General features: G+C 43.5%; 1 protein-coding gene and 1 long non-coding RNA gene across 3 annotated transcripts; one reads left to right on the top strand and one right to left on the bottom strand.

Moving 5' to 3' along the window:
• Window positions 1–7,387: 7,387 nt before the first annotated feature.
• On the top strand, window positions 7,388–23,855 carry LOC111047092 (protein TonB-like). 2 transcript variants are annotated; one of them, XM_039437876.1, is made up of 4 exons: window positions 7,388–7,937; window positions 8,182–8,326; window positions 9,145–9,324; window positions 23,294–23,855. In XM_039437876.1, exons 3-4 carry the CDS (start codon window positions 9,165–9,167, stop codon window positions 23,530–23,532), a joined length of 399 nt encoding a protein of 132 aa, XP_039293810.1. In that variant the 5' UTR covers window positions 7,388–7,937; window positions 8,182–8,326; window positions 9,145–9,164; the 3' UTR covers window positions 23,533–23,855. The 2 variants fall into 2 exon arrangements, with proteins under 2 accessions (XP_039293810.1, XP_039293809.1); XM_039437875.1 differs by lacking the exon at window positions 23,294–23,855 and adding an exon at window positions 15,943–16,510.
• On the bottom strand, window positions 22,703–25,532 carry LOC120353584. Its single transcript, XR_005572482.1, has 2 exons — window positions 25,429–25,532; window positions 22,703–22,864 (listed from the first exon to the last, which is right to left on the bottom strand). It is a non-coding gene; the product is annotated as an uncharacterized LOC120353584 (long non-coding RNA).
• Between the last annotated feature and the right edge of the window lie 1,024 nt (window positions 25,533–26,556).

The following is a 26,556-nucleotide window of genomic DNA, read 5'->3' as shown; positions in this document are numbered from 1 at the left end:
AAAATAATAAAATTCATGTTTCGAATGTTCTAAAGTAATCAGAGTATAGTTCTTTCTCAGTTTATCATTAGACAATGTAAATAATAGGCCTATTGCGAAACATAACTTAGTGTTATAGAAAAATATCTTCATAGTTACAAAGTAAGACTTAAAACAAAATAATTCGGCCATCTATAGTTTCACAAAATCTTTCTCATTTCTCACATGTATTGGCTGCTTACCTTCCTCCTTCCTAGCCAGTATCCTACCATCCTTAACCCATACAAAACGATAGCCTTTTTGAATAGCGATCTTTCGCGTTTCTTTGAGAAGTGCACTTGTGGTGGGAGCAAGATGCTGATAAGCACACACTCGTCCGTCAATCAATGACTGGCATACCGTTTTTGTTGAGATTCCAGGATCCTTTCCATCACGATTTGAAGCGCCTTTAAAATAAGTCAACCAATCTTCTTTATCTTTTCTTCTAATAAACTTGAAAACAATTGGCTTACTTTTATTATTGTTCCCTGACGGCAATCTGTGAGCAATACTGAGACTATTAGAGTTCATTGGACTGTTTATTGCGGATGAAATTTTATTAAAGACCTCATACACTGATTCATTACGTGTCTCTGGAAATCCAGTGACAATAACATTGTCTCTACGGGTGTAACCTTGCAGGCCGGAAATTTCAACCTTTAAATTTGTATTTTCGTTTTTTAGCACATCAATTTCTTTTTTCAATTGTTTCACTTCCTCCTTATAGTTTAAGAGTTCCTTTCTAAAATCGTCAAAATCATTAGAGATAAACTCGATCGAATGTTTAATAGAATTAAAATCCTCCTTGAAAGTTGGAGAAAATTCTGAGCTGATAATCTCTCTCACCGCTTGAGCAATAGCCTGAAGATCCAAGGTCGAGAGAGAGAGCGATTGTCCTTTATCTTCTTCCTCGCCTGTAGATACTGAACGACTGCCTCCTGTGTTTGTATTTGTAGACGCGTTTGGGCTAGTTTTGCATGCGATACATTTCCATTTGGACTTATTATCACTAGACATTTTTCTAAAGTTAGATTCTTTTATCAGCTGACAAAGATAATGACATTTCGAACCACATGCGTTGCACGTTAAAAAGTCTTGTTCAGGAATACTCGTTTCACAACATTTACTACACAACATTTTACCGGTAGTCTTAATCGAAATCAACTTGAACTAAAGAAAGATAACAGAGCAACAGCACAATCGATGTTTACTCCTCCACGGCTAGAGGCGAACTCGAAATATCACTCCTCGAGAGTAATCTAATTTTTACTCAACAAGCCTCCATCATGAGTTTTATTGACGGTGCATTAATTCATTCAATATTACTTTTTTGTGCTGATTGTTGTTGATTATTTTCGGAAAATCAATATTTACTGAGTGTGAATTAATTAACAGCTGTTGTGTCATTATACACGCCTTGTGTGAATAATTACTTTGATAAAGTAAATTGAGATTTATTTTGGGGTAAATAAATCTTGAAATGAGAAAGAGAGATTGAGCAATGAATGTTCACGGATTGTGAATTAATTAGCAGATGTTATCTGTTATAATAAACACACTGTCATTTATATCCAATGGATGGTTACTTTGCATAAGTAAATCATGTGATTGATTTCATTATTGAAATGAACAGTGAGAAGTGGAATATTGAGTTGAAATTTATAGTTTCGATTTTATTATGGTGATATAGAAAGGCTGTAATCCTCATAACAGATCGAAATGAATTATTATTTCGACCACATTTAATTGTAATATAAAATCGAAATATGTGGTGTAACATCACAACGAGTGGCTTCATGTCAACCATATAATTCAGTATTCCTCATCATATTATCATCTCTCATATTATTGTGAACATAATTTGCTGATACACTGAACTAACTGAGAGTATCCATCACTCTGACACTTGGTAATTTTCCTGGACTCCAATTCGCCTCTATCAACTCTGCCTCCTGTGAAGTGGGTACATTGTTGTGTATCACGTTTCTTCTTGAGGATGGGGACTGCAACTTGAGTCTACTTCCTCGACGAGCTCCTGGAATTATTGGAGCTGTATCTCAGCTGACTATTGCTGAGATCACGACGAGTCTCTGTCGTGTTAGAGATTCATCCAGCTGTCTGATGCTGGAAGTTGTGGCAGTGTGAGAACACGGCCATGCAGGCGAAAGCCCGGCACATGCAGTGCGCAAGCACGGCGAAGCAGGCAGTGTGAGAACACGGCCATGCAGGGCGAAAGCCCGCACAAGCAGTGCGCGAGCACGGAAGCAAGGCAGTGTGAAAACACGGCCATGCAGGGCGAAAGCCCGGCACATGCAGTGCGCAAGCACGGCAAAGCAAGGCAGTGTGAGAACACGGCCATGCAGGGCGAAAGCCGGCACATGCAGTGCGCAAGCACGGCGAAGCAGGCAGTGTGAAAACACGGCCATGCAGGGCGAAAGCCCGGCACATGCAGTGCGCAAGCACGGCGAAGCAAGGCAGTGTGAGAACACGGCATGCAGGGCGAAAGCCCGGCTCATTGCAGTGCGGAAGCACGGCGTTTCCCTTGCAATTATTTTTAGGTTCTTGGAACCTGTCTGAGGTATTGTTCACCTCGTTTTTTTTGTTTACCCGCCCCTCCTGGCAGTGCGAGAGCACCGCGAATCTCATCTGCAGTGCGGAAGCACGGCGTCCTCGGCAGTGTGGAAACACGGCAACTCTGCAGTGCGGGAGCACGGCGTCCTTTTCGCGATGCGAAAGCATAGCGTTCCTGGCAGTGCGAAGCACGGCGCCCCGGGCAGTGCGAAAGCACGGCGTTCCTTTTGCAGTGCGCAAGCACCGCGTCCTTATTTTTGCAGTGCGAGAGCACGGCGACTCATTGCAGTGCGGAAGCACGGCGTTTCCCTTGTAATGTTATTTAGGTCCCAGAACCTGTCTGAGGTGTTGTTCACCTCGTTTTTTGTGTTACCCGACCCTCCTGGCAGTGCGAGAGCACCGCGACTCTCATCTGCAGTGCGGAAGCACGGCGTCCCCGGCAGTGTGGAAACACGGCAACTCTGCAGTGCGGGAGCACGGCGTCCTTTTTCGTGATGCGGAAGCATAGCGTTCCTGGCAGTGCGGAAGCACGGCGCTCCGGGCAGTGCGAAAGCACAGCATTCCTTTGGCAGTGCGAAAGCACCGCGTCCTTATTTTTGCAGTGCGAAAGCACGGCGCTTCTTGCAGTGCGAAAGCACGGCGTCCCCCATCGCAGTGTGCAAGCACGGCATGCAGGGCGAAAGCCCGGCAAAGGTAGTGCGCGAGCTTGACCAAGGCAGTGTGGGAACACTGCAGCCAGATTGCGAGCTCGTCCGAACGTCGTGCGCAAGCATGACACATCGGTCAGTGAGTGTCTGGATTGTCATTACGCGGACGCACACCTTCGCGGTGTGGGAACACCGCGGCAGTGTGAAAACACGGCACGCAGTGCGCAAGCACGGCCTGCAGGGCGAGAGCCCGGCGATTTGTTTCTGTGTTTGTGTGTTTCTGTGTTTTTGTGTTTCTGTGTTTTTTGTGTTTTTGTGTTTTTGTGTGCCCTGTGTTGTCCCTCCTGGCAGTGCGAGAGCACCGCGACTCTTACCTGCAGTGCGAAAGCACGGCGTCCTTTTGCAGTGTGAAAACATGGCGACTCGGCAGTGCGAAAGCACGGCGTCCATTTATGTACAGTGCGATGCACACACTTCCCGCAGTGTCCTGCAAGTGTGACACGGCGCTCCCCGGCAGTGCGAAAGCACGGCGCTCTCACCTGCAGTGCGGAAGCACGGCGTCCTGGGCAGTGCGGAAGCACGGCGACTCGCAGTGCGAAAGCACCTCGTCCTTATTTTTGCAGTGCGAGAGCACGGCGACTCTTTGCAGTGCGGAAGCACGGCGTTTCCCTTGCAATGCTACTTAGGTTCTCAGAACCTGTCTGAGGTGTTGTTCACCTCGTTTTTTGTGTTACCCGCCCCTCCTGGCAGTGCGAAAGCACGGCGCTCTCATCTGCAGTGCGGAAGCACGGCGTCCTCGGCAGTGTGGAAACACGGCAACTCTGCAGTGCGGGAGCACGGCGTCCTTTTCGCGATGCGAAAGCATGGCGTTCCTGGCAGTGCGGAAGCACGGCGCCCCGGGCAGTGCGAAAGCACGGCATTCCTTTTGCAGTGCGAAAGCACCGCGTCCTTATTTTTGCAGTGCGAAAGCACGGCGCTTCTTGCAGTGCGAAAGCACGGCGTCCCCCATCGCAGTACGGAAGCACGGCGGCCTCTTGCAGTGTGCAAACACGGCGTCCCCCATTGCAGTGCGGAAGCACGGCGGTCCTTTGCAGTGCGAAAGCACGGCACTTCTTGCAGTGCGAAAGCACGGCGTCCCCCATCGCAGTGCGGAAGCACGGCGGCCTCTTGCAGTGTGCAAACACGGCGTCCCCCATTGCAGTGCGGAAGCACGGCGGTCCTTTGCAGTGCGAAAGCACGGCGCTTCTTGCAGTGCGAAAGCACGGCGTCCCCCATCACAGTGCGGAAGCACGGCGGTCTCTTGCAGTGTGCGAACACGGCGTCTCAACGCAGTGCGAAAGCACGGCGCAGATCTTCAAGATCTTCTCTGAAGCTAGGCCTAGGATCTGGCCGGGTAGCTTGCTCATTTCTTCGGATGGTGCCGACGCATCACCACCGGTTGGCGAGGAACCAACCTGGCACCCAGTTTATGTTCGGTCTATGTTGACCGGCGGAGAGGCAGCAGAATGTACTCAGGCATTTGGGACATTCTGTCTGCCGTTTACCCCTTCCATCCTCACCCCCCCCTCTCCTCCCCCTCTCTTTTCCCCCCCTTCCCTTAGTAGGAACAGTGTGTCACGATGTATATCGTAACTAGAGAAAGGAATTGATTTTAGGGCTCATTATTCGACGCTCGGCTATCTTTCATAGAATCTGTGGGGTCAACGTTCAAGCCAGCCACTGGCCTACCGCTCAGCGATGCTGCGCATCCTCTCTCCCCTCCCTCTCGGTCACTGAGGGAGGCTCGAGAAAGGCCAGCAGAGTCAGTCGAGTTCGGAGAGCCAAGTCGAGCGGTCGAGAGAGGTGAGAAGGAAGCAGCGAGCAGCTAGCAACGTCACAGTACACCAGTACTAAGTGAACTCCGATTCCTTCAGCGACCGGGAGTTGTGTCGAGGTTAAAGTCGATTAGCCTCTCACACAGTGAACTCCACTGCTCTACACTCGTTTGGGCGAGTGTTGAACGACATTTAACCAGTTTGGACGACAGGTTGCCAGTTTCGACCAACGACAACACGTCAGGTTTGGTTGAAACCTGACTCCCCATTGGTAGGCCACCAGTGGGACATCGAGGCGAGAAAGGACATCTGGGAAGGTGTGGAAAAGCCTTTCCCGCAACTCCGCAGCCGATCCGGACCCCAGGAGGACAGCTGGTGCCCGGCCAGTAGGACTTAGGAAGTCCAGAGTGCTGGCCGCCGCAGCGCACTAGTCCAGTGCGGGATCGCAAGAGGACGTCTGGGAAGGCCAGAAAAGCCTTTCCCGCAACTCCGCGGACGATCCGGACCCCAGGAGGACAGCTGGTGCCCGGCCAGTAGGACTTAGGAAGTCCAGAGTGCTGGCCGCCGCAGCGCACTAGTCCAGTGCGGGATCGCAAGAGGACGTCTGGAAGGCCAGGAAAAGCCTTTCCCGCAACTCCGCGGACGATCCGGACCCCAGGAGGACAGCTGGTGCCCGCCAGTAGGACTTAGGAAAGTCCAGAGTGCTGGCCGCCGCAGCGCACTAGTCCAGTGCGGATCGCAAGAGGACGTCTGGGAAGGCCAGGAATAGCCTTTCCCGCAACTCCGCGGACGATCCGGACCCCAGGAGGACAGCTGGTGCCCGGCCAGTAGGACTTAGGAAAGTCCAGAGTGCTGGCCGCCGCAGCGCACCAGTCCAGTGCGGGATCGCAAGAGGACGTCTGGGAAGGCCAGGAAAAGCCTTTCCCGCAACTCCGCGGACGATCCGGACCCCAGGAGGACAGCTGGTGCCCGGCCAGTAGGACTTAGGAAAGTCCAGAGTGCTGGCCGCCGCAGCGCACTAGTCCAGTGCGGGATCGCAAGAGGACGTCTGGGAAGGCCAGGAAAAGCCTTTCCCGCAACTCCGCGGACGATCCGGACCCCAGGAGGACAGCTGGTGCCCGGCCAGTAGGACTTAGGAAAGTCCAGAGTGCTGGCCGCCGCAGCGCACTAGTCCAGTGCGGGATCGCAAGAGGACGTCTGGAAGGCCAGGAAAAGCCTTTCCCGCTACTCCGCGGCCGATCCGGACCCCAGGAGGACAGCTGGTGCCCGGCCAGTAGGACTTAGGAAAGTCCAGAGTGCTGGCCGCCGCAGCGCACTAGTCCAGTGCGGGATCGCAAGAGGACGTCTGGAAGGCCAGGAAAAGCCTTTCCCGCTACTCCGCGGCCGATCCGGACCCCAGGAGGACAGCTGGTGCCCGGCAAGTAGGACCTAGGAAGGTCCAGAGCGCGGGCCGCCGCAGTGCACTAAACCAGTGCGGAACCGGAAGAGGACCTCTGGGAAGGCCAGGAAAAGCCTTTACCAGAGCTCCACAACCAACCCGGACCCCGGGAAGACACCCGGTGCCCGAGGACTAAGACTTAGTCCCGACACGAAGCCCTTTCTCACGACTAACACTGCAAGGTTCCTGTTCCCTTCTTTCCGCGACCAACCCTGTTTGGCAGTGCGAAAGCACGGCCCCTCTTTCCTAAAAGAGGGAAACATTTCTCCAAAACACTCAAAACCCTGTTTCAACCCCCAACTCGAACGAGGGTGGTTGATGGACGCCCCACCAAGACTCCCGTCCCCTGCCGCGGCCCTCCCAGTCGCCGACTGAGTTTAGCCGGCCCAGAGCGACACTGGGAACTCTGATAGAGAAAGGTGTGGGCAAAATCTACTCAGAAAATAGTATGCATGCATGATTAGTTCAAATAATTTCATAGCACAATTCAAATAATATGCATGATCAGTTCAATGTAATCATAATATTTGTGAATTCAAAATATACATCTTATTCAATTTTCAACTCAACTCTAATCAATTCAAATAATATGCATGATCAGTTCAATTTCAATGTAATCATCATCATATTTGTGAATTCAAAATATACATCTTATTCAATTTTTAACTGAACTCTAATCAATTCAAATAATTTAATAGCACAATGTGAACTCTTGTGATGTGAACAGATTTTATCTAATGAAAAGTAGTATAGTAAAGAGATTTATCAAATAATAGTTCCATCAAACAATTGCATCAAATAATAGTTTTTTTTTATAAAGATTTAAATTATCTGTTCACATTACAAGTTAATATTTGAAATAACTAACTAACCTTTGACTGAGTAAGAATACTCTGCACCTCCTCCTCCCAGCTAACCTCCTCCTCCTCCTCGAAGAGCTTCCTCTTCATGCTGTAACGTTGGTGGTTGGTGATGTTGTTCAGGGGGATTCTCCGTGGAGCCCAATCTAGATGAGGAGAGTTTGTTGGTGGAGTGACAGGAATAATGAATTCAGGTGATACAGCCCTCTCCAATTCAAAATTATGATGAGTTGTAGCTCCCGAGGTTGACTAATGCAGCCTTTGCCATGGATGTATCTGTGTAGTGGTTGATGATGATGGATTGTTGGATGCTGATGCGTTCATGTTGATGACTGTGAAGTATACTTCAACTGATGCACGAATGAAGCTGTTGAATCCAATGAGTGTTACTTATATACTCCTTTGTTTCTCTCTCTCTGTTCTAGGTTAAGTGAGATAGTGCATTTTGGCGCGTCCGCTACAGACAGAAGTTTGCCACATCCTTGAGACTCAACTGCATTTTGTCACGTACAGCAAAGTGCATTCAGAGATAACAAAATATCAAATCTCTCACACCTTACCAAAACTCATCCTCTGTTAGATTCTGCTTGTAAGTATTGAATTTAAAAATTGTTGTTTTCTGTCATTGCAGCAATATAAAATTTCTCAATTAGTCTCATCTGAGCAGAGATGTAATATTTTTGAATAACAAGATTTTGAATGTGAGAGCAATATGTACAATGTAATATCAAATCTTCTCATTGATTTTCAATTAGCATCTCATAACTATGTTGAGATGCTAAATTTCTTCTCAATATCATTGTGATTTTTCATTAAGCTCATTGATTTCACAGAGTTCGAGTGTGCAGTGCAGATTACACCATAATCACTCCAGTCTTCGAGGAGGAAAGACGTGTGAAGGACAAGTAGTACGCCTGAGAGTTGGAGTCTAATCGGAGAGACACCTATAGCTGACAGCATCACACTGTTGGATCACATGTAAGTATGATGGAATTTTCACGTGATCATGATTTTTCAGGACTTACTTTTTTCCTGATAGATCAATACTACAATGCACTTATTCCTGAAAAATCAATAACATCTAGTTCCTGATTAGGAATTACTTCTACAACAGAGTGAATATTGTACAATATCCAGCTTGTTTTCTCACACCTTCTTCAACATTCACCTTTTCTTTTCCATTATAGCTAATCTTTTCATATATACAAAACGGAACATGTATCACCTTTTCATAAGGATTTTCAATAATATATTTACAATATACACATTGCAAATATGATTTTTCTTGTAAAAAATAACAATTTCTTGCAAAATAGTCTGCTCTATCAATATATACAGAGAGCTTAAATGGTTCTGGATGATGAAAAGTTAAAATTCGTTCTTCTTATTGATGTAAAATATTATTATCAAAATTTTCCTCTTCGCACGAAATATTATCTTGTTTGCGCCATCCACAATTCGGGCTGCATTGATCGTGTTCCTCACTAGGATCGTCTGTATGCAACCAATTTTCTAAATATATTGAACAAAACACACATTGAACAATGTCAGGTGCACGCACAAATTTAAAACCCTGTTTAGCCATATTTTGAGGTAACAACATACTCGATTCTAATTTCCAATGATTATCAAATGTTAATAACCTCAATTGCTCGTGCACGAAAATCTGATCCTGAGATAACATTTTTTCACTGTATTTGCACCTTGTCAAATCACAACTGATTTTAGATCAATTTTTTTCTTGTTGTCTATCTTCAATTCTATGCCATACTGATATATTCTTTATTTGTTTTCAGCATCAACAGCAGCAGCAAAGATGAACCGAGGCAGTGAATTCAGAGCATGGGCTGTAAATTCTCATGCAATTCGCCATCTTATTACCTTCCAAAACGATGAGACAGACATTGTATCCGTACTCAAACGCTCAAAACCTCATGTTTTTGAGATAATTAGAGAGCACGCTGAACGTTTTGAAGGTAAAGTGTAATGGTTCATTGTTCTTAATGTGTTATTGTATAAAATGGTTTTAGAATCTGAGGAGAGTGAAGCTGTTTCATCTCTAGTGAATCTGCATAGTTGCTCGGCTAAAGGTATCAATGTCTTGGAGAACTATTACCAATTGAACGGACATTTCATGTTAGCGGTCAGGAAAATTTTAAGTTTGTTCGATAACTTTGTTCGATTTGGTAGTGGGTGGTTGTTGAAGAAGATTGACTCGCTTGAAGTAAACGTGATTAGATATAATCCAATATACATAAGCAGTTTTATTCAAACACCCCAGTTTATCAAAAATAAGAGATGAGTTATCAACATCAAAAATCTTTCTGATAAGACGTGTTCTCTATGGAGTGTTCTAGCCTATTTTCACAAAACAACAAATAAATCAAAATTAAGCATGAAATATTTGAGCAAATTTGCTCACAGGCTGAACACTCGTGTAGTTAATTTCCCCACCACCAATCGTGACATAAAAAATTTGAAATTCTAAATACAGATATTGCAATTCATGTTATCCTGTATGACAACAAAAAGTTTTTCCCCTATCGTACAAGCATATTCCGCATGTAAATACCAAATTAATATTTTAATGTTGAAAGGTGATGAAGGAAAAACACATTTTTGTTCAATTAACACCGCGAATGGGAAAAATGGTTTGTCGAGACTTCTATTTCACCTTTCGAAAAATGCTCACCAAGTACATGTTTGTAATTTCTGTTTTCGTAGATTTACATCAAACAAATCAGTAAACAGGGACAGGAGAGCAAATTTGATGAGACATCAAGAGCTTTGTTCAAAGTTCAAGTCTCAGAGAACTTTATACCTGAAATGGGGTGTGTCAATCAAAATTTAAGAACTCAAACTTTAAGAAAACAGCACATCATATTCCATGCAGGTATTGTTTTGTGATTATTGATGTGAATGGAGATATCGCATACGGCCCAGCCCTCTATAGATCTAGTAATATAAATGAAAAGATCATGGAGAAATTTCTCAAGGAAATAACAGAAGTGGGGGATATATTGAGTGTGGATACAAAATGCAAAATCCCAATAGAACATTTAAGTGATCGTCAGCAGCGCGAATTTCAAAACTCTTTTGAGTTCGGCCTTTGCGTTGAAGTTTTTACTGAAACAGACACAAAGGTACACCATCATGCACATGAAAATGGAAAGTTTTTGTGTGCTGCTTATGTCTTCTATAATTTAAATACTCGAACTGACGACACGATTAGCTGTTAATCTCATAATTTTAGCAGATTTGACAGCAATTTTATTCTAAAAGCTCTTGGAAAATGTAAAAAAGAAATTTCCTGCATTGCCACCACTTCCAAAAGATTTTTGATGTTGATAGTGGGGAAAATTGAGTTTTTAGATTCATATAATTTTATGAATGAATCCTTGGAAGTATTAGTGCGTAACTTGGTAGGTAGTACAGATATGGAATCGAAGCTCAAACTTCTGTTTTCAGTATTTAATGATCCCAAGATAACATAAGCATCTCCTGTTACAAAAAGGATTATGTACTTATTCGTACATATCTGGTCCTGGAAAATTCGCAGAGACTTCTCTCCCACCAATAGAATGTTTTTATAATTACCTAAATGATACACCCCTCTCCCCCAAATAATATGAGCATGCACAAAGAGTGTTATTCAAGTTGAAATCTCTCGGTGAATATCATGAGTTCGAATCGGGAATGCACGGTGGTGTTTCGTTTATTGGCAAGCGTTATTGCGAAGCCAATAACAAACACATTCCTGACACACATGACCCCACAAAACCAAGTAACTATATTATTTATATTGATGCTAATTCTTTGTATGCACATTCTATGAATCAATTCTTACCATACAGAAATTTCAAATTCCTCTCAGAGGAAGAAATCCAAGCGCTTGACTTTAAAACTTTGGAGAGTGATTCTGAAATGGGTTATGTTGATGAATGTGATCTCAAGTACCCCAAGGAGTTGTATGATATGCACTCAAATTCCCCCTTGCCCCAGTTCACCAAATCACACCTAGCGAATTGTTCTCCAAGTACCAAACCAATGAGAGCAGTAAAACTCTGACTAAAAAACTCATGAACATGCTTTTTGATTAAGAGAGGTACATTGTTCATTACCTGAATTTGAAGCTGTCCCTTCTACTCGGTTTACAATTAACAAAGGTACATAGCGTGATTAGATTTTCCCAATTGCCTTGGTTGAGGAACTACATTGAGTTCAATACCCATAATAGGCAAGCTGCAAAAAATAAATTTGAAATCTCTTTTTTCAAATCTGATATACAGAAAATCGATACAGGGTAATCGGCAATAATGTAATATGCAAATTATTACAGACGCAAAGCGTTTAGATAAGTACATTTCAAATCCATTATGTAATCGCTGGCAGATAATAAGTTCAGATGTGATTGCAGTTTTCTTGTGCAAGTTGGAACTGAAAATGAATAAGCCCATCTATTCAGGTTTCTGTATCCTAGACTAGAGTAAACTGCACAAGTATGATTTTTTCTACTGTAAATTGCAAAAAATCATACCATGGCAACGCATCCAGCTTTGTATGACTGACACAGATAGTTTCCTTCTTTCACTTGAAACACCTGATGTGTACCAGCTGATAAGAGATAACTTGGAACTGTTTGACACTTCAAACTACCCAGCTGAGCACGAATGCTTTTCCAATGAGAGGAATAAGTTTGTAGGAAAATTTTAAGATGAAACAGCATCTAATCCCATAATATCCTTTATTGAGCTTAGGGCTAAGATGTATTCATTTCTTGTAAATAATAAGTCTGAAAGTGTAAATAAATGTGTAGCAAAGGGTGTAGAAAGCCATGTAAAAAATATAAAACTCAGTTTTGACTTGTATAAGAAATGTTTGATTGAATGCTGTCAACATATAGAAAAATGTAATATGATGAGATCGTTCAATCATAACATGTACCAAATTGAATCTGCTAAAGTGTGTCTAAGTCCATTCGACGATAAGCACTTTATTGCAGAGAACGGAATCGATTCTTTACCATTCGGTCACTACAGAGTAGCAAACACAAGGTGATTGCACAGATTAGTATGTGTAACAGTGTAGTGACCAACACATCGAATTCTGTTTTAACTGTGTCTTCACACAAAGAAAAATGAGTAATATTAGAGAAAAAAAGCTCTACTGCACGTGTAAATTACCCCAAACGCAGATATGAGTTGAAGAATGAGAACGATTTATTTCAATCTGATCTGATTGAGATGGGTAGCTTATCTAAATTTAATAAAGGATATCATTATATTTTAGTTGTTATCAATTGTTTTACTAAGTACGCTTATTGTGTACCTTTAAAGAATAAGACTGCATAAAGTGTTTATAATGCTCTCAAACCCATTATTTGTAAGAATAAACATATGCGTTTTTTCCAGACAGATGGAGGATTTGAGTATTACAATAAGCGTGTGAAAGATTTATTAGACGAGTATAATATCAAGCATTATTCTGTTTTTACTGATAAGAAGGCTAGTATCGCAGAGAGATTTAATCGTACAATCAAATCAAAAATATATTGATCTTTAACATAACGCGGGAGTAAAAACTGGCTTAATAACTTGCAAAATATTGTAGATGATTATAACAATACAGTACACAGTTCCATTGGAATGCAACCTAAAGATATAACTAAAAAACATCATAAACGCATTTTAGAATCACTAAACTCTGCCTTTAATAGACGATTTAAATTAAAAGTGTTGAAACCAAAATATAAGCTAGGTGAAAGTGGGAGAATTTCTAATAAGAAACAGATATTTTATAAAAAAATATGTAATGGATTGGTCATCCGAATATTTCCGAATTGTGAGCATACATCCCACAAGACCTATCACTTACTCATTACAAGATATTACTGCTGAGATAATACAGGGTAGGTTTTACGAACATGAAATTAAAAAAACACAATTGAATGAATCGGAAAGAGAAGTTTATTTGATAGAAAAAATATTGAGATGGGATAAGGAAAAACTCCTTGTTAAGTGGCTTGGTTTCTCTCAACAATCCTTCATAAGACGTGAGAAAATATTAGAGTAATATTTGTGTTGTAAATAATAATGTACATAGCATAGCTTTATCAATGTAACTGATAAAGATTCTGAGCTCTCTTCCTTTGATTTTAAGCTAGCAGCTGAAAAACTGATGGGAGTGGACTGGAGCTCTCTTTTCTTCTACAATGATGCAAAATTTTGTTATGAAAAATTTTTTTGATATACTAACACAAGTCTTAAATGAATGTAAATTGGTTAGTAAACAGAATAGACTGAATAAGGCTAAAGTTTTCAGTCCATGGATGAACCAAAATTTATTGACTAGAATTAGGAAACGGAAAAAACTATATTAAATTAAGAAGAAGCGGCCTTATGATCAGTCGTTTAAATCATATTTCATTAACTTTTGTGATACTCTTAAAAATGATATTGATGCAGCAAAAAATTTTTTTTCTCTAACAAAATTAAGAGTTGTAATGGAGACTCCTCTCAATGTTGAAAGTTATTAATAGTGTATTAGGAAAGTCGAGTAAGAAAACAGTTGATAAGATTGAATCAAACGATGGAAAAATTTTAGATGATCCGAAACTGATAGCTGAGGCAATTAACAGCCAGCTTATCTCAGTTCAAGTACAGAGTAGCCTAAATCAGCCCACACCTACACCATCTTTATCTCTTCCAAACCTGCAATGTAAAAGCCGTTATCTATGCCAATCCATGTTTATTTATCCTACTACTGTCGATGAGGTCTTATCAGTAATAGAAGGTTTAAAAAATAAAAAATCAACAGGACACGATAAAATTTCCTCGAGTCTCATTAAAAATATAGCTGAATCAATAGCTCCAGTATTGGTTCATATAATTAACTTGAGTTTCCAAAATGGAATATTCCCAGATAGATAAAAAATAAGCACAGTAATACCAATTTTCAAAAAAACATTCTTCATTGAAACTTGTCAACATCCGACCAATTAGTTTATTATCCGTTTTTTCAAAAATATTTGAAAAGATTATGAGGAGCAGATTAGTTGTATATTATCACGTACACCCTGAGTAGCTTCAGAGGTGGGTGATTGATACCCAGGTGTTGCTCCTGGTCGACTTAGCTCAGTCGTAATGTGCGCGGGGAAAGGAGGCAAGTCGAAGTTCCTCTTCTTCTTTGTGCCTCAGCTGGCGTGGACAGCACCTCCTGGTGCTTCTGACAGCGTGAAGGTCGCTCTCTTCTCTGATGACACCACTTCGAGGTAATTTTGTATTGGCCTTACGGCCTCGGTTCCGCTCCAGTATAGTAGGAAGAGGAAGGATAGACAGGAGGGACGGCAGCCTACGGGCCGCTGTGCCCGGAGAGGATGGAAGGATAGGGACGGCATCCAACGGGCCGCTGTGCCCTGGGAGGATGGATGGATAGGGACGGCAGCCAACGGGCCGCTGTGCCCTGGGAGGATGGAAGGATAGGGACGGCAGCCAACGGGCCGCTGTGCCCTGGAGGATGGAAGGATAGGGACGGCAGCCAACGGGCCGCTGTGCCCTGGGAGGATGGAAGGATAGGGACGGCAGCCAACGGACCGCTGTGCCCTGGGAGGATGGAAGGATAGGGACGGCAGCCAACGGGCTGCTGTGCCCTGGGAGAATGGAAGGATAGGGACGGCAGCCAACGGGCCGCTGTGCCCTGGGAGATGGAAGGATAGGGACGGCAGCCAACGGGCCGCTGTGCCCTGGGAGGATGGGTGGATAGGGACGGCAGCCAACGGGCCGCTGTGCCCTGGGAGGATGAGAGGAGAGGGACGTACTGCAGCCAACGGGCCGCTGTACCAGGACAGGAGGTCAGGGACGTATGGCAGCCAACGGGCCGCTGTACCAGGACAGGAGGTCAGGGACGTACGGCAGCCAACGGGCTGCTGTACCAGGAGCAGGAAGGTTGGGAGCGGAATGCTGTGGTCTGGGGCTTGTCTGGCGTTTAATCACGTTATTCGCTAGAATTTCTTTTTAATTCTATGACCATATGTAATGAACTGGTGATATCATCCAATATATATTCCCACCTGTAGCATGTTTTTTTTTTTAAATAGGAAACGTTACAAATTCAAATATCAATTTCCACAAGTCCAAGGATCAGTTTGTAATGGCCACTTCACCCCTTTTTTTCTCCTGAAAATAATAATTATTGTTCTGTAATAATCAAATTATAATAAATTGGCAATCATTAAATTTGAAAAATTGAAAAAAAAACAAATTTGACCAACTTCTAAACATCTGTGTTTGCAATCTGCTCTCATTACACTCTTGGATAATACCCAAGTTTCGCTCCCATATAGTATTGTAGGAGCCACAGAATTTATTCTTGTTTCTTTTTTTTGGTAATATTCTTAGGAGTTATATATATATATATATATATATATTATATATATATATATATATATATATATATATATATATATATATAACTCTAAAGAATTATTGGAATAGTATTTTTAAACCATTTTTTCCATTGTTCATTTCATTTGGGACATAATTATTAGTTAGTAATATTTTCTAATAATTCTGAAATAACATTTTGTTTTTTCTCAGGAAAATGGAGCCCACGACCAACACCACCACCACCACCACCATCACTTCCACACCCCCCCACCCCCGACACCACCATCGCCATCACCCGGTGCCTGAGAGGCCCTGGCCCTCAACTGTACGTGAAATGTTTGCTCCTCAGGCACCCCCCCCCCCACCGAGAAGAAGAAGACCCCCCTGCCTACCCATTCACCTCTACCACAGTCACATCACCACCACCACCCCCCGTTGAACACTCTATATAAATCCCTGGAGATGTTACCAGGGATTATCAACCACCCCCCCTCATCCCCCTCCCACTACATCAAATATTTCACTTCCCCATCAAATCTTTTACAAAATCCCCCCTATCCTCCTCCATCCTATAACCAAGTCCCACCAACATCACCCCCCCCACTACACCATCAAACCCCCCCCCCACATAATGATAGTGGTCGAGCTCCACCACTATCACCATTACCCCCATCCACCTCATCAGTGATGATGATTGTAAATACAGTATGTATAAATGTTATAGCCTATATATATATAATTTTTTGTCCAATAAAAAATATTTTTTATACAGAAAAAATTTTGTTTCTTTGATAATTTTTTTCCAATGAAATATAATTTGATGTTGTTCGGTTTTTTTTCTATCCAAAAAAATGAAATTCAACACATACGAGGTTTCCCTAAAAAAACCCAGTGACGATAAAAAGAATTGCTATAGAATTATTTACATAATAGTAACTATTCAGCAGGTTGTAAGGCTTGTCACATAAGAGGTTTTCCAAGTCCAACGACACAATGTTAGTTAAGTTAAAAAAATTATAATAAATAAATAAAAAAATAATCCAACATACCACATCTCAACTATACTCAACAAGTTCTAAAAAACTCATGACACGACAATAACCACAGCAGAATTTTTTTCTTTTTACTTTTTTTTCTCCTTAAACATCGAGGATTCTACTACCCATCACGACACACACACACACACACACACACACACACACACACACACACTCGATCAGAACACCCATTCTCCTCCCTACTTGTCTGTGCACTGATTTGGACGTAAACCGAGATACTTGCACCGAAGAAAGAGATGAACCAGATCTTGACAGTTTTAGTGAGAGAATAATCCAGGCGATTAATCAACAGGGTGTCAGTCAATCTCTGTGTTCGTATTTAGATTCTCAATAATCTATTATAGTTGAGAATATTGGACTGAGCGAGATTGAAAAGGAACACATCTTCAGTACATTATAGAGAAATCTATCAATTTGGAGTATTCTTAGTCGTATTCTTAGAATGGAGTTCCAGTCTTAGTCGAACAGTCGATGAGTAAACATACATCATAGCGTAGAGTAGTTTTAAAAACAGTAGTAAAAAGTAGGTCAGCCAGGTGTTAGCTTTCAATAGCGAATATAGTGTAGTTATCTAACTTCCAAACATCAGATTAATCCGATTTAAATCAGCAAATGTTTCATTCACCAACAAAGCCACCATATGGATTAATTTCGGAATACGAAGAGGAGGAGGAAGAAGAAGAGGACGTCAACCCACAGGACAAGGAACAGGAACAGGAAAGGAAGGATCAGCCAACAGAAGGTAAAATGCATAGTAACATAACTTCAGTTATGAAATCGGAATTCGAAAAAGACATTCAAGATATTAATAAAACTATTCTGGAGCTCAAAGAATGGGCTGAAGAAGAATTTGAGAGGAGGAAAATCTTGCATGCAGATTATGACAGATTTTTAAATATAATAAGTCGAGCCACGGAATCTGTGATTAAAAATTGATACCCGTGCAACTACAATAAGCCAGTTAACATCCATATTGAGCTCAGGCGACCCAAAACTGGAGCAATCAATTAGTTCTATTAACTTGAGTAGATCTGTTCAAGAAATTAAGAAGCCCACAAGTTTTGCTGATGTTATTGAACTGCCAAAAAAATAGCTTCAGTAGACCAAACTACAAATAATGTCAGGAAGTTACAAGCAAAAGAGCATGTTGTTCCAAGTTTTTTTTCTCTTTTGAAAGTGGGGGCAAACAGATTTGTTGTAACTAATCACGTTATTTGCTAGAATTTCTTTTTAATTCTATGACCATATCTAATGAACTGGTGATATCATCCAATATATATTCCCACCTGTAGCATGTTTTTTTAAAATAGGAAACGTTACAATTCAAATATCAATTTCCACAAGTCCAAGGATCAATTTGTAATGTCCACTTCACCCCTTTTTTTTCTCCTGAAAATAAGAATTGTTCTGTAATAATCAAATTATAATAAATTGACAATCATTAAATTATAAAAATAAGAATTGTTCTGTAATAATTTTAATAATAATTTTTCCACACAGTTCAAACAACCAAAGGTTATCTCTGTATTTTCGTGTGTTTTGCCACCAAGGCTACGCATCTTGAATTCATGTCATCAATAGATACTAATACTTTCATCGCTGCCCTCCAACGGTTTATTGCCCGTAGAGGTACGCCCCACACAATTTACAGTGACAATGCAAAAACATTTATCGCCACTGCTCAAAAACTACAAAAAGTTTCAAAATTGATGGAGTCTTTTTCAAGCATTGTAACTTGTTTTCTAGCTAACCGAGGAGTAATCTAGAAACACATTCCAAAATATGCTCCTTCAATGGGAGGGATTTGGGAAGCTGCAGTCAAGTCAGCTAAATCATTGATGTATCGCTGCAAGAGTACTCTACTCTATTCTCTCGAATTGAGAGCATTTTGAAGAGTAGTCCACTGACTGAACTGTCTTTGCAGCCTGATGAGGCCGTCGCTGTTCTCACTCCTGGCCATTTCCTGGTGGGAGTCCTACTGACTGACTGCCCCGCCACAATCTATGGAAGGTAAGGAGATACTTTTGACTAGACGCTGGAGACTTCTCAATCAAATGGCTCAATTCTTTTGGACCGTTGGTTCAAAGAATATTTGAACACTTTGCTCAATCGCACCAAGTGGGCTGGTTTTAAGAAAAACCTACAACTCAATGACTTGGTATTGGTAAAGAACATGAACACTTCACCACTGAATTGGCCTATAGGAAGAATTGTCCCCTTACACCCTGGTAAGGACAAACTTGTACATGTTGTTACCATCAAATGTGCATCTGGGAACATTACCAGAGCCATCAACAAGGTAGGGTGCACCTCTTGTGAATTAATGCAGTATTTTCACCGCTTGCATTATACGCTGTATATACTTTGTGATTATCTTACTCACTTTTAGACTAGAATTCAACATACCATATATCTTATCATTGGATATGCTGCCACTATTGTGCATTCAAAACTTCAAGTCTACTGGCCACAGTCGCCGATCATTGTTACTTTAGTCAACTGGCCACAGTCCCCGATCATTTGTTACTTTAGCCAATAAGGGAGAACGTTCATTGCCTTTTGAGAGTGCTTTTCCATTATTTTCCTTTGTATAATCCTTTCTTATCCTGTATTTTTCTCAACCGCATTCAAAAACTGTTCATTTTTTTGGGGGGGGGGGCTGTTCCGGTCCGCCGCCATCGTCTTCAAATATACCGCTGATGCCTGAAGTTTGAATTCGCTGCGTACAGAGTAGCCTAATCAGCCCACACCTACACCATCTTTATCTCTTCCAAACCTGCAATGTAAAAGCCGTTATCTATGCCAATCCATGTTTATTTATCCTACTACTGTCGATGAGGTCTTATCAGTAATAGAAGGTTTAAAAAATAAAAAATCAACAGGACACGATAAAATTTCCTCGAGTCTCATTAAAAATATAGCTGAATCAATAGCTCCAGTATTGGTTCATATAATTAACTTGAGTTTCCAAAATGGAATATTCCCAGATAGATAAAAAATAAGCACAGTAATACCAATTTTCAAAAAAACATTCTTCATTGAAACTTGTCAACATCCGACCAATTAGTTTATTATCCGTTTTTTCAAAAATATTTGAAAAGATTATGAGGAGCAGATTAGTTGTATATTATCACGTACACCCTGAGTAGCTTCAGAGGTGGGTGATTGATACCCAGGTGTTGCTCCTGGTCGACTTAGCTCAGTCGTAATGTGCGCGGGGAAAGGAGGCAAGTCGAAGTTCCTCTTCTTCCTTCTTTGTGCCTCAGCTGGCGTGGACAGCACCTCCTGGTGCTTCTGACAGCGTGAAGGTCGCTCTCTTCTCTGATGACACCACTTCGAGGTAATTTTGTATTGGCCTTACGGCCTCGGTTCCGCTCCAGTATAGTAGGAAGAGGAAGGATAGACAGGAGGGACGGCAGCCAACGGGCCGCTGTGCCCTGGGAGGATGGAAGGATAGGGACGGCAGCCAACGGGCCGCTGTGCCCTGGGAGGATGGAAGGATAGGGACGGCAGCCAACGGGCCGCTGTGCCCTGGGAGGATGGAAGGATAGGGACGGCAGCCAACGGGCCGCTGTGCCCTGGGAGGATGGAAGGATAGGGACGGCAGCCAACGGGCCGCTGTGCCCTGGGAGGATGGAAGGATAGGGACGGCAGCCAACGGGCCGCTGTGCCCTGGGAGGATGGAAGGATAGGGACGGCAGCCAACGGGCCGCTGTGCCCTGGGAGGATGGAAGGATAGGGACGGCAGCCAACGGGCCGCTGTGCCCTGGGAGGATGGAAGGATAGGGACGGCAGCCAACGGGCCGCTGTGCCCTGGGAGGATGGAAGGATAGGGACGGCAGCCAACGGGCCGCTGTGCCCTGGGAGATGGAAGGATAGGGACGGCAGCCAACGGGCCGCTGTGCCCTGGGAGGATGGAAGGATAGGGACGGCAGCCAACGGGCCGCTGTGCCCTGGGAGGATGAGAGGAGAGGGACGTACTGCAGCCAACGGGCCGCTGTACCAGGACAGGAGGTCAGGGACGTATGGCAGCCAACGGGCCGCTGTACCAGGACAGGAGGTCAGGGACGTACGGCAGCCAACGGGCCGCTGTACCAGGACAGGAGGTCAGGGACGTACGGCAGCCAACGGGCTGCTGTACCAGGACAGGAGGTCAGGGACGTACGGCAGCCACGGGCTGCTGTACCAGGACAGGAGGTCAGGGACGTACGGCAGCCAACGGCTGCTGTACCAGGACAGGAGGTCAGGGACGTACGGCAGCCAACGGGCTGCTGTACAGGACAGGAGGTCAGGGACGTACGGCAGCCAACGGGCTGCTGTACCAGGACAGGAGGTCAGGGACGTACGGCAGCCAACGGCTGCTGTACCAGGACAGGAGGTCAGGGACGTACGGCAGCCAACGGGCTGCTGTACCAGGACAGGAGGTCAGGGACGTACGGCAGCCAACGGCTGCTGTACCAGGACAGGAGGTCAGGGACGTACGGCAGCCAACGGGCTGCTGTACCAGGACAGGAGGTCAGGGACGTACGGCAGCAACGGGCTGCTGTACCAGGACAGGAGGTCAGGGACGTACGGCAGCCAACGGGCTGCTGTACCAGGACAGGAGGTCAGGGACGTACGGCAGCCAACGGGCTGCTGTACCAGGACAGGAGGTCAGGGACGTACGGCAGCCAACGGGCTGCTGTACCAGGACAGGAGGTCAGGGACGTACGGCAGCCAACGGGCTGCTGTACCAGACAGGAGGTCAGGGACGTACGGCAGCCAACGGGCTGCTGTACCAGGACAGGAGGTCAGGGACGTACGGCAGCCAACGGGCTGCTGTACCAGGACAGGAGTCAGGGACGTACGGCAGCCAACGGGCTGCTGTACCAGGACAGGAGTCAGGGACGTACGGCAGCCAACGGGCTGCTGTACCAGGACAGGAGGTCAGGGACGTACGGCAGCCAACGGGCTGCTGTACCAGGACAGGAGGTCAGGGACGTACGGCAGCCAACGGGCTGCTGTACCAGGACAGGAGGTCAGGGACGTACGGCAGCCAACGGGCTGCTGTACCAGGACAGGAGGTCAGGGACGTACGGCAGCCAACGGGCTGCTGTACCGGACAGGAGGTCAGGGACGTACGGCAGCCAACGGGCTGCTGTACCAGGACAGGAGGTCAGGGACGTACGGCAGCCACGGGCTGCTGTACCAGGACAGGAGGTCAGGACGTACGGCAGCCACGGGCTGCTGTACCAGGACAGGAGGTCAGGGACGTACGGCAGCCAACGGGCTGCTGTACCAGGACAGGAGGTCAGGGACGTACGGCAGCCAACGGGCTGCTGTACCAGGACAGGAGGTCAGGGACGTACGGCAGCCAACGGGCTGCTGTACCAGGACAGGAGGTCAGGGACGTACGGCAGCCAACGGGCTGCTGTACCAGGACAGGAGGTCAGGGACGTACGGCAGCCAACGGGCTGCTGTACCAGGACAGGAGGTCAGGGACGTACGGCAGCCAACGGGCTGCTGTACCAGGACAGGAGGTCAGGGACGTACGGCAGCCACGGGCTGCTGTACCAGGACAGGAGGTCAGGGACGTACGGCAGCCAACGGGCTGCTGTACCAGGACAGAGGTCAGGGACGTACGGCAGCCAACGGCTGCTGTACCAGGACAGGAGGTCAGGGACGTACGGCAGCCAACGGGCTGCTGTACCAGGACAGGAGGTCAGGGACGTACGGCAGCCAACGGGCTGCTGTACCAGGACAGGAGGTCAGGGACGTACGGCAGCCAACGGGCTGCTGTACCAGGACAGGAGGTCAGGGACGTACGGCAGCCAACGGGCCGCTGTACCAGGAGCAGGAAGGTTGGGAGCGGAATGCTGTGGTCTGGGGCTTGTCTGGCGTTTAATCACGTTATTCGCTAGAATTTCTTTTTAATTCTATGACCATATGTAATGAACTGGTGATATCATCCAATATATATTCCCACCTGTAGCATGTTTTTTTTTTTTTTAAATAGGAAACGTTACAAATTCAAATATCAATTTCCACAAGTCCAAGGATCAGTTTGTAATGGCCACTTCACCCCTTTTTTTCTCCTGAAAATAATAATTATTGTTCTGTAATAATCAATTATAATAAATTGGCAATCATTAAATTTGAAAAATTGAAAAAAAAAACAAATTTGACCAACTTCTAAACATCTGTGTTTGCAATCTGCTCTCATTACACTCTTGGATAATACCCAAGTTTCGCTCCCATATAGTATTGTAGGAGCCACAGAATTTATTCTTGTTTCTTTTTTTTGGTAATATTCTTAGGAGTTATATATATATATATATATATATATATATATATATATATATATATATATATATATGATCACATGTATATAATATATAACTCTAAAGAATTATTGGAATAGTATTTTTAAACCATTTTTTCCATTGTTCATTTCATTTGGGACATAATTATTAGTTAGTAATATTTTCTAATAATTCTGAAATAACATTTTGTTTTTTTCTCAGGAAAATGGAGCCCACGACCAACACCACCACCATCACCATCACTTCCACACCCCCCCACCCCCGACACCACCATCGCCATCACCCGGTGCCTGAGAGGCCCTGGCCCTCAACTGTACGTGAAATGTTTGCTCCTCAGGCACCCCCCCCCCACCGAGAAGAAGAAGACCCCCCTGCCTACCCATTCACCTCTACCACAGTCACATCACCACCACCACTCCCCCGTTGAACACTCTATATGAATCCCTGGAGATGTTACCAGGGATTATCAACCACCCCCCCTCATCCCCCTCCCACTACATCAAATATTTCACTTCCCCATCAAATCTTTTACAAAATCCCCCCTATCCTCCTCCATCCTATAACCAAGTCCCACCAACATCACCCCCCCCACTACACCATCAAACCCCCCCCCCCCACATAATGATAGTGGTCGAGCTCCACCACTATCACCATTACCCCCATCCACCTCATCAGTGATGATGATTGTAAATATGTATAAATGTTATAGCCTATATATATATAATTTTTTGTCCAATAAAAAATATTTTTTATACAGAAAAAATTTTGTTTCTTTGATAATTTTTTTCCAATGAAATATAATTTGATGTTGTTCGGTTTTTTTTCTATCCAAAAAAAAATGAAATTCAACACATACGAGGTTTCCCTAAAAAAACCCAGTGACGATAAAAAGAATTGCTATAGAATTATTTACATAATAGTAACTATTCAGCAGGTTGTAGGGCTTGTCACATAAGAGGTTTTCCAAGTCCAACGACACAATGTTAGTTAAGTTAAAAAAAATTATAATAAATAAATAAAAAAATAATCCAACATACCACATCTCAACTATACTCAACAAGTTCTAAACAAACTCATGACACGACAATAACCACAGCAGAATTTTTTTCTTTTTTACTTTTTTTTCTCCTTAAACATCGAGGATTCTACTACCCATCACGACACACACACACACACACACACACACACACACACACACACACACTCGATCAGAACACCCATTCTCCTCCCTACTTGTCTGTGCACTGATTTGGACGTAAACCGAGATACTTGCACCGAAGAAAGAGATGAACCAGATCTTGACAGTTTTAGTGAGAGAATAATCCAGGCGATTAATCAACAGGGTGTCAGTCAATCTCTGTGTTCGTATTTAGATTCTCAATAATCTATTATAGTTGAGAATATTGGACTGAGCGAGATTGAAAAGGAACACATCTTCAGTACATTATAGAGAAATCTATCAATTTGGAGTATTCTTAGTCGTATTCTTAGAATGGAGTTCCAGTCTTAGTCGAACAGTCGATGAGTAAACATACATCATAGCGTAGAGTAGTTTTAAAAACAGTAGTAAAAAGTAGGTCAGCCAGGTGTTAGCTTTCAATAGCGAATATAGTGTAGTTATCTAACTTCCAAACATCAGATTAATCTGATTTAAATCAGCAAATGTTTCATTCACCAACAAAGCCACCATATGGATTAATTTCGGAATACGAAGAGGAGGAGGAAGAAGAAGAGGACGTCAACCCACAGGACAAGGAACAGGAACAGGAAAGGAAGGATCAGCCAACAGAAGGTAAAATGCATAGTAACATAACTTCAGTTATGAAATCGGAATTCGAAAAAGACATTCAAGATATCAATAAAACTATTCTGGAGCTCAAAGAATGGGCTGAAGAAGAATTTGAGAGGAGGAAAATCTTGCATGCAGATTATGACAGATTTTTAAATATAATAAGTCGAGCCACGGAATCTGTGATTAAAAATTGATACCCGTGCAACTACAATAAGCCAGTTAACATCCATATTGAGCTCAGGCGACCCAAAACTGGAGCAATCAATTAGTTCTATTAACTTGAGTAGATCTGTTCAAGAAATTAAGAAGCCCACAAGTTTTGCTGATGTTATTGAACTGCCAAAAAAATAGCTTCAGTAGACCAAACTACAAATAATGTCAGGAAGTTACAAGCAAAAGAGCATGTTGTTCCAAGTTTTTTTTCTCTTTTGAAAGTGGGGGCAAACAGATTTGTTGTAACTAATCACGTTATTTGCTAGAATTTCTTTTTAATTCTATGACCATATCTAATGAACTGGTGATATCATCCAATATATATTCCCACCTGTAGCATGTTTTTTTAAAATAGGAAACGTTACAAATTCAAATATCAATTTCCACAAGTCCAAGGATCAATTTGTAATGTCCACTTCACCCCTTTTTTTTCTCCTGAAAATAAGAATTGTTCTGTAATAATCAAATTATAATAAATTGACAATCATTAAATTATAAAAATAAGAATTGTTCTGTAATAATTTTAATAATAATTTTTCCACACAGTTCAAACAACCAAAGGTTATCTCTGTATTTTCGTGTGTTTTGCCACCAAGGCTACGCATCTTGAATTCATGTCATCAATAGATACTAATACTTTCATCGCTGCCCTCCAACGGTTTATTGCCCGTAGAGGTACGCCCCACACAATTTACAGTGACAATGCAAAAACATTTATCGCCACTGCTCAAAAACTACAAAAAGTTTCAAAATTGATGGAGTCTTTTTCAAGCATTGTAACTTGTTTTCTAGCTAACCGAGGAGTAATCTAGAAACACATTCCAAAATATGCTCCTTCAATGGGAGGGATTTGGGAAGCTGCAGTCAAGTCAGCTAAATCATTGATGTATCGCTGCAAGAGTACTCTACTCTATTCTCTCGAATTGAGAGCATTTTGAAGAGTAGTCCACTGACTGAACTGTCTTTGCAGCCTGATGAGGCCGTCGCTGTTCTCACTCCTGGCCATTTCCTGGTGGGAGTCCTACTGACTGACTGCCCCGCCACAATCTATGGAAGGTAAGGAGATACTTTTGACTAGACGCTGGAGACTTCTCAATCAAATGGCTCAATTCTTTTGGAACAGTTGGTTCAAAGAATATTTGAACACTTTGCTCAATCGCACCAAGTGGGCTGGTTTTAAGAAAAACCTACAACTCAATGACTTGGTATTGGTAAAGAACATGAACACTTCACCACTGAATTGGCCTATAGGAAGAATTGTCCCCTTACACCCTGGTAAGGACAAACTTGTACATGTTGTTACCATCAAATGTGCATCTGGGAACATTACCAGAGCCATCAACAAGGTAGGGTGCACCTCTTGTGAATTAATGCAGTATTTTCACCGCTTGCATTATACGCTGTATATACTTTGTGATTATCTTACTCAACTTTTAGACTAGAATTCAACATACCATAT

This window comes from Nilaparvata lugens, chromosome 11, assembly GCF_014356525.2.
Source record: "Nilaparvata lugens isolate BPH chromosome 11, ASM1435652v1, whole genome shotgun sequence".
NCBI classification, from domain to species: domain Eukaryota; kingdom Metazoa; phylum Arthropoda; class Insecta; order Hemiptera; family Delphacidae; genus Nilaparvata; species Nilaparvata lugens.
The sequence above is the reverse complement of the archived record's forward strand: the minus strand, read 5'-3'. Positions and strand labels throughout refer to the sequence as shown.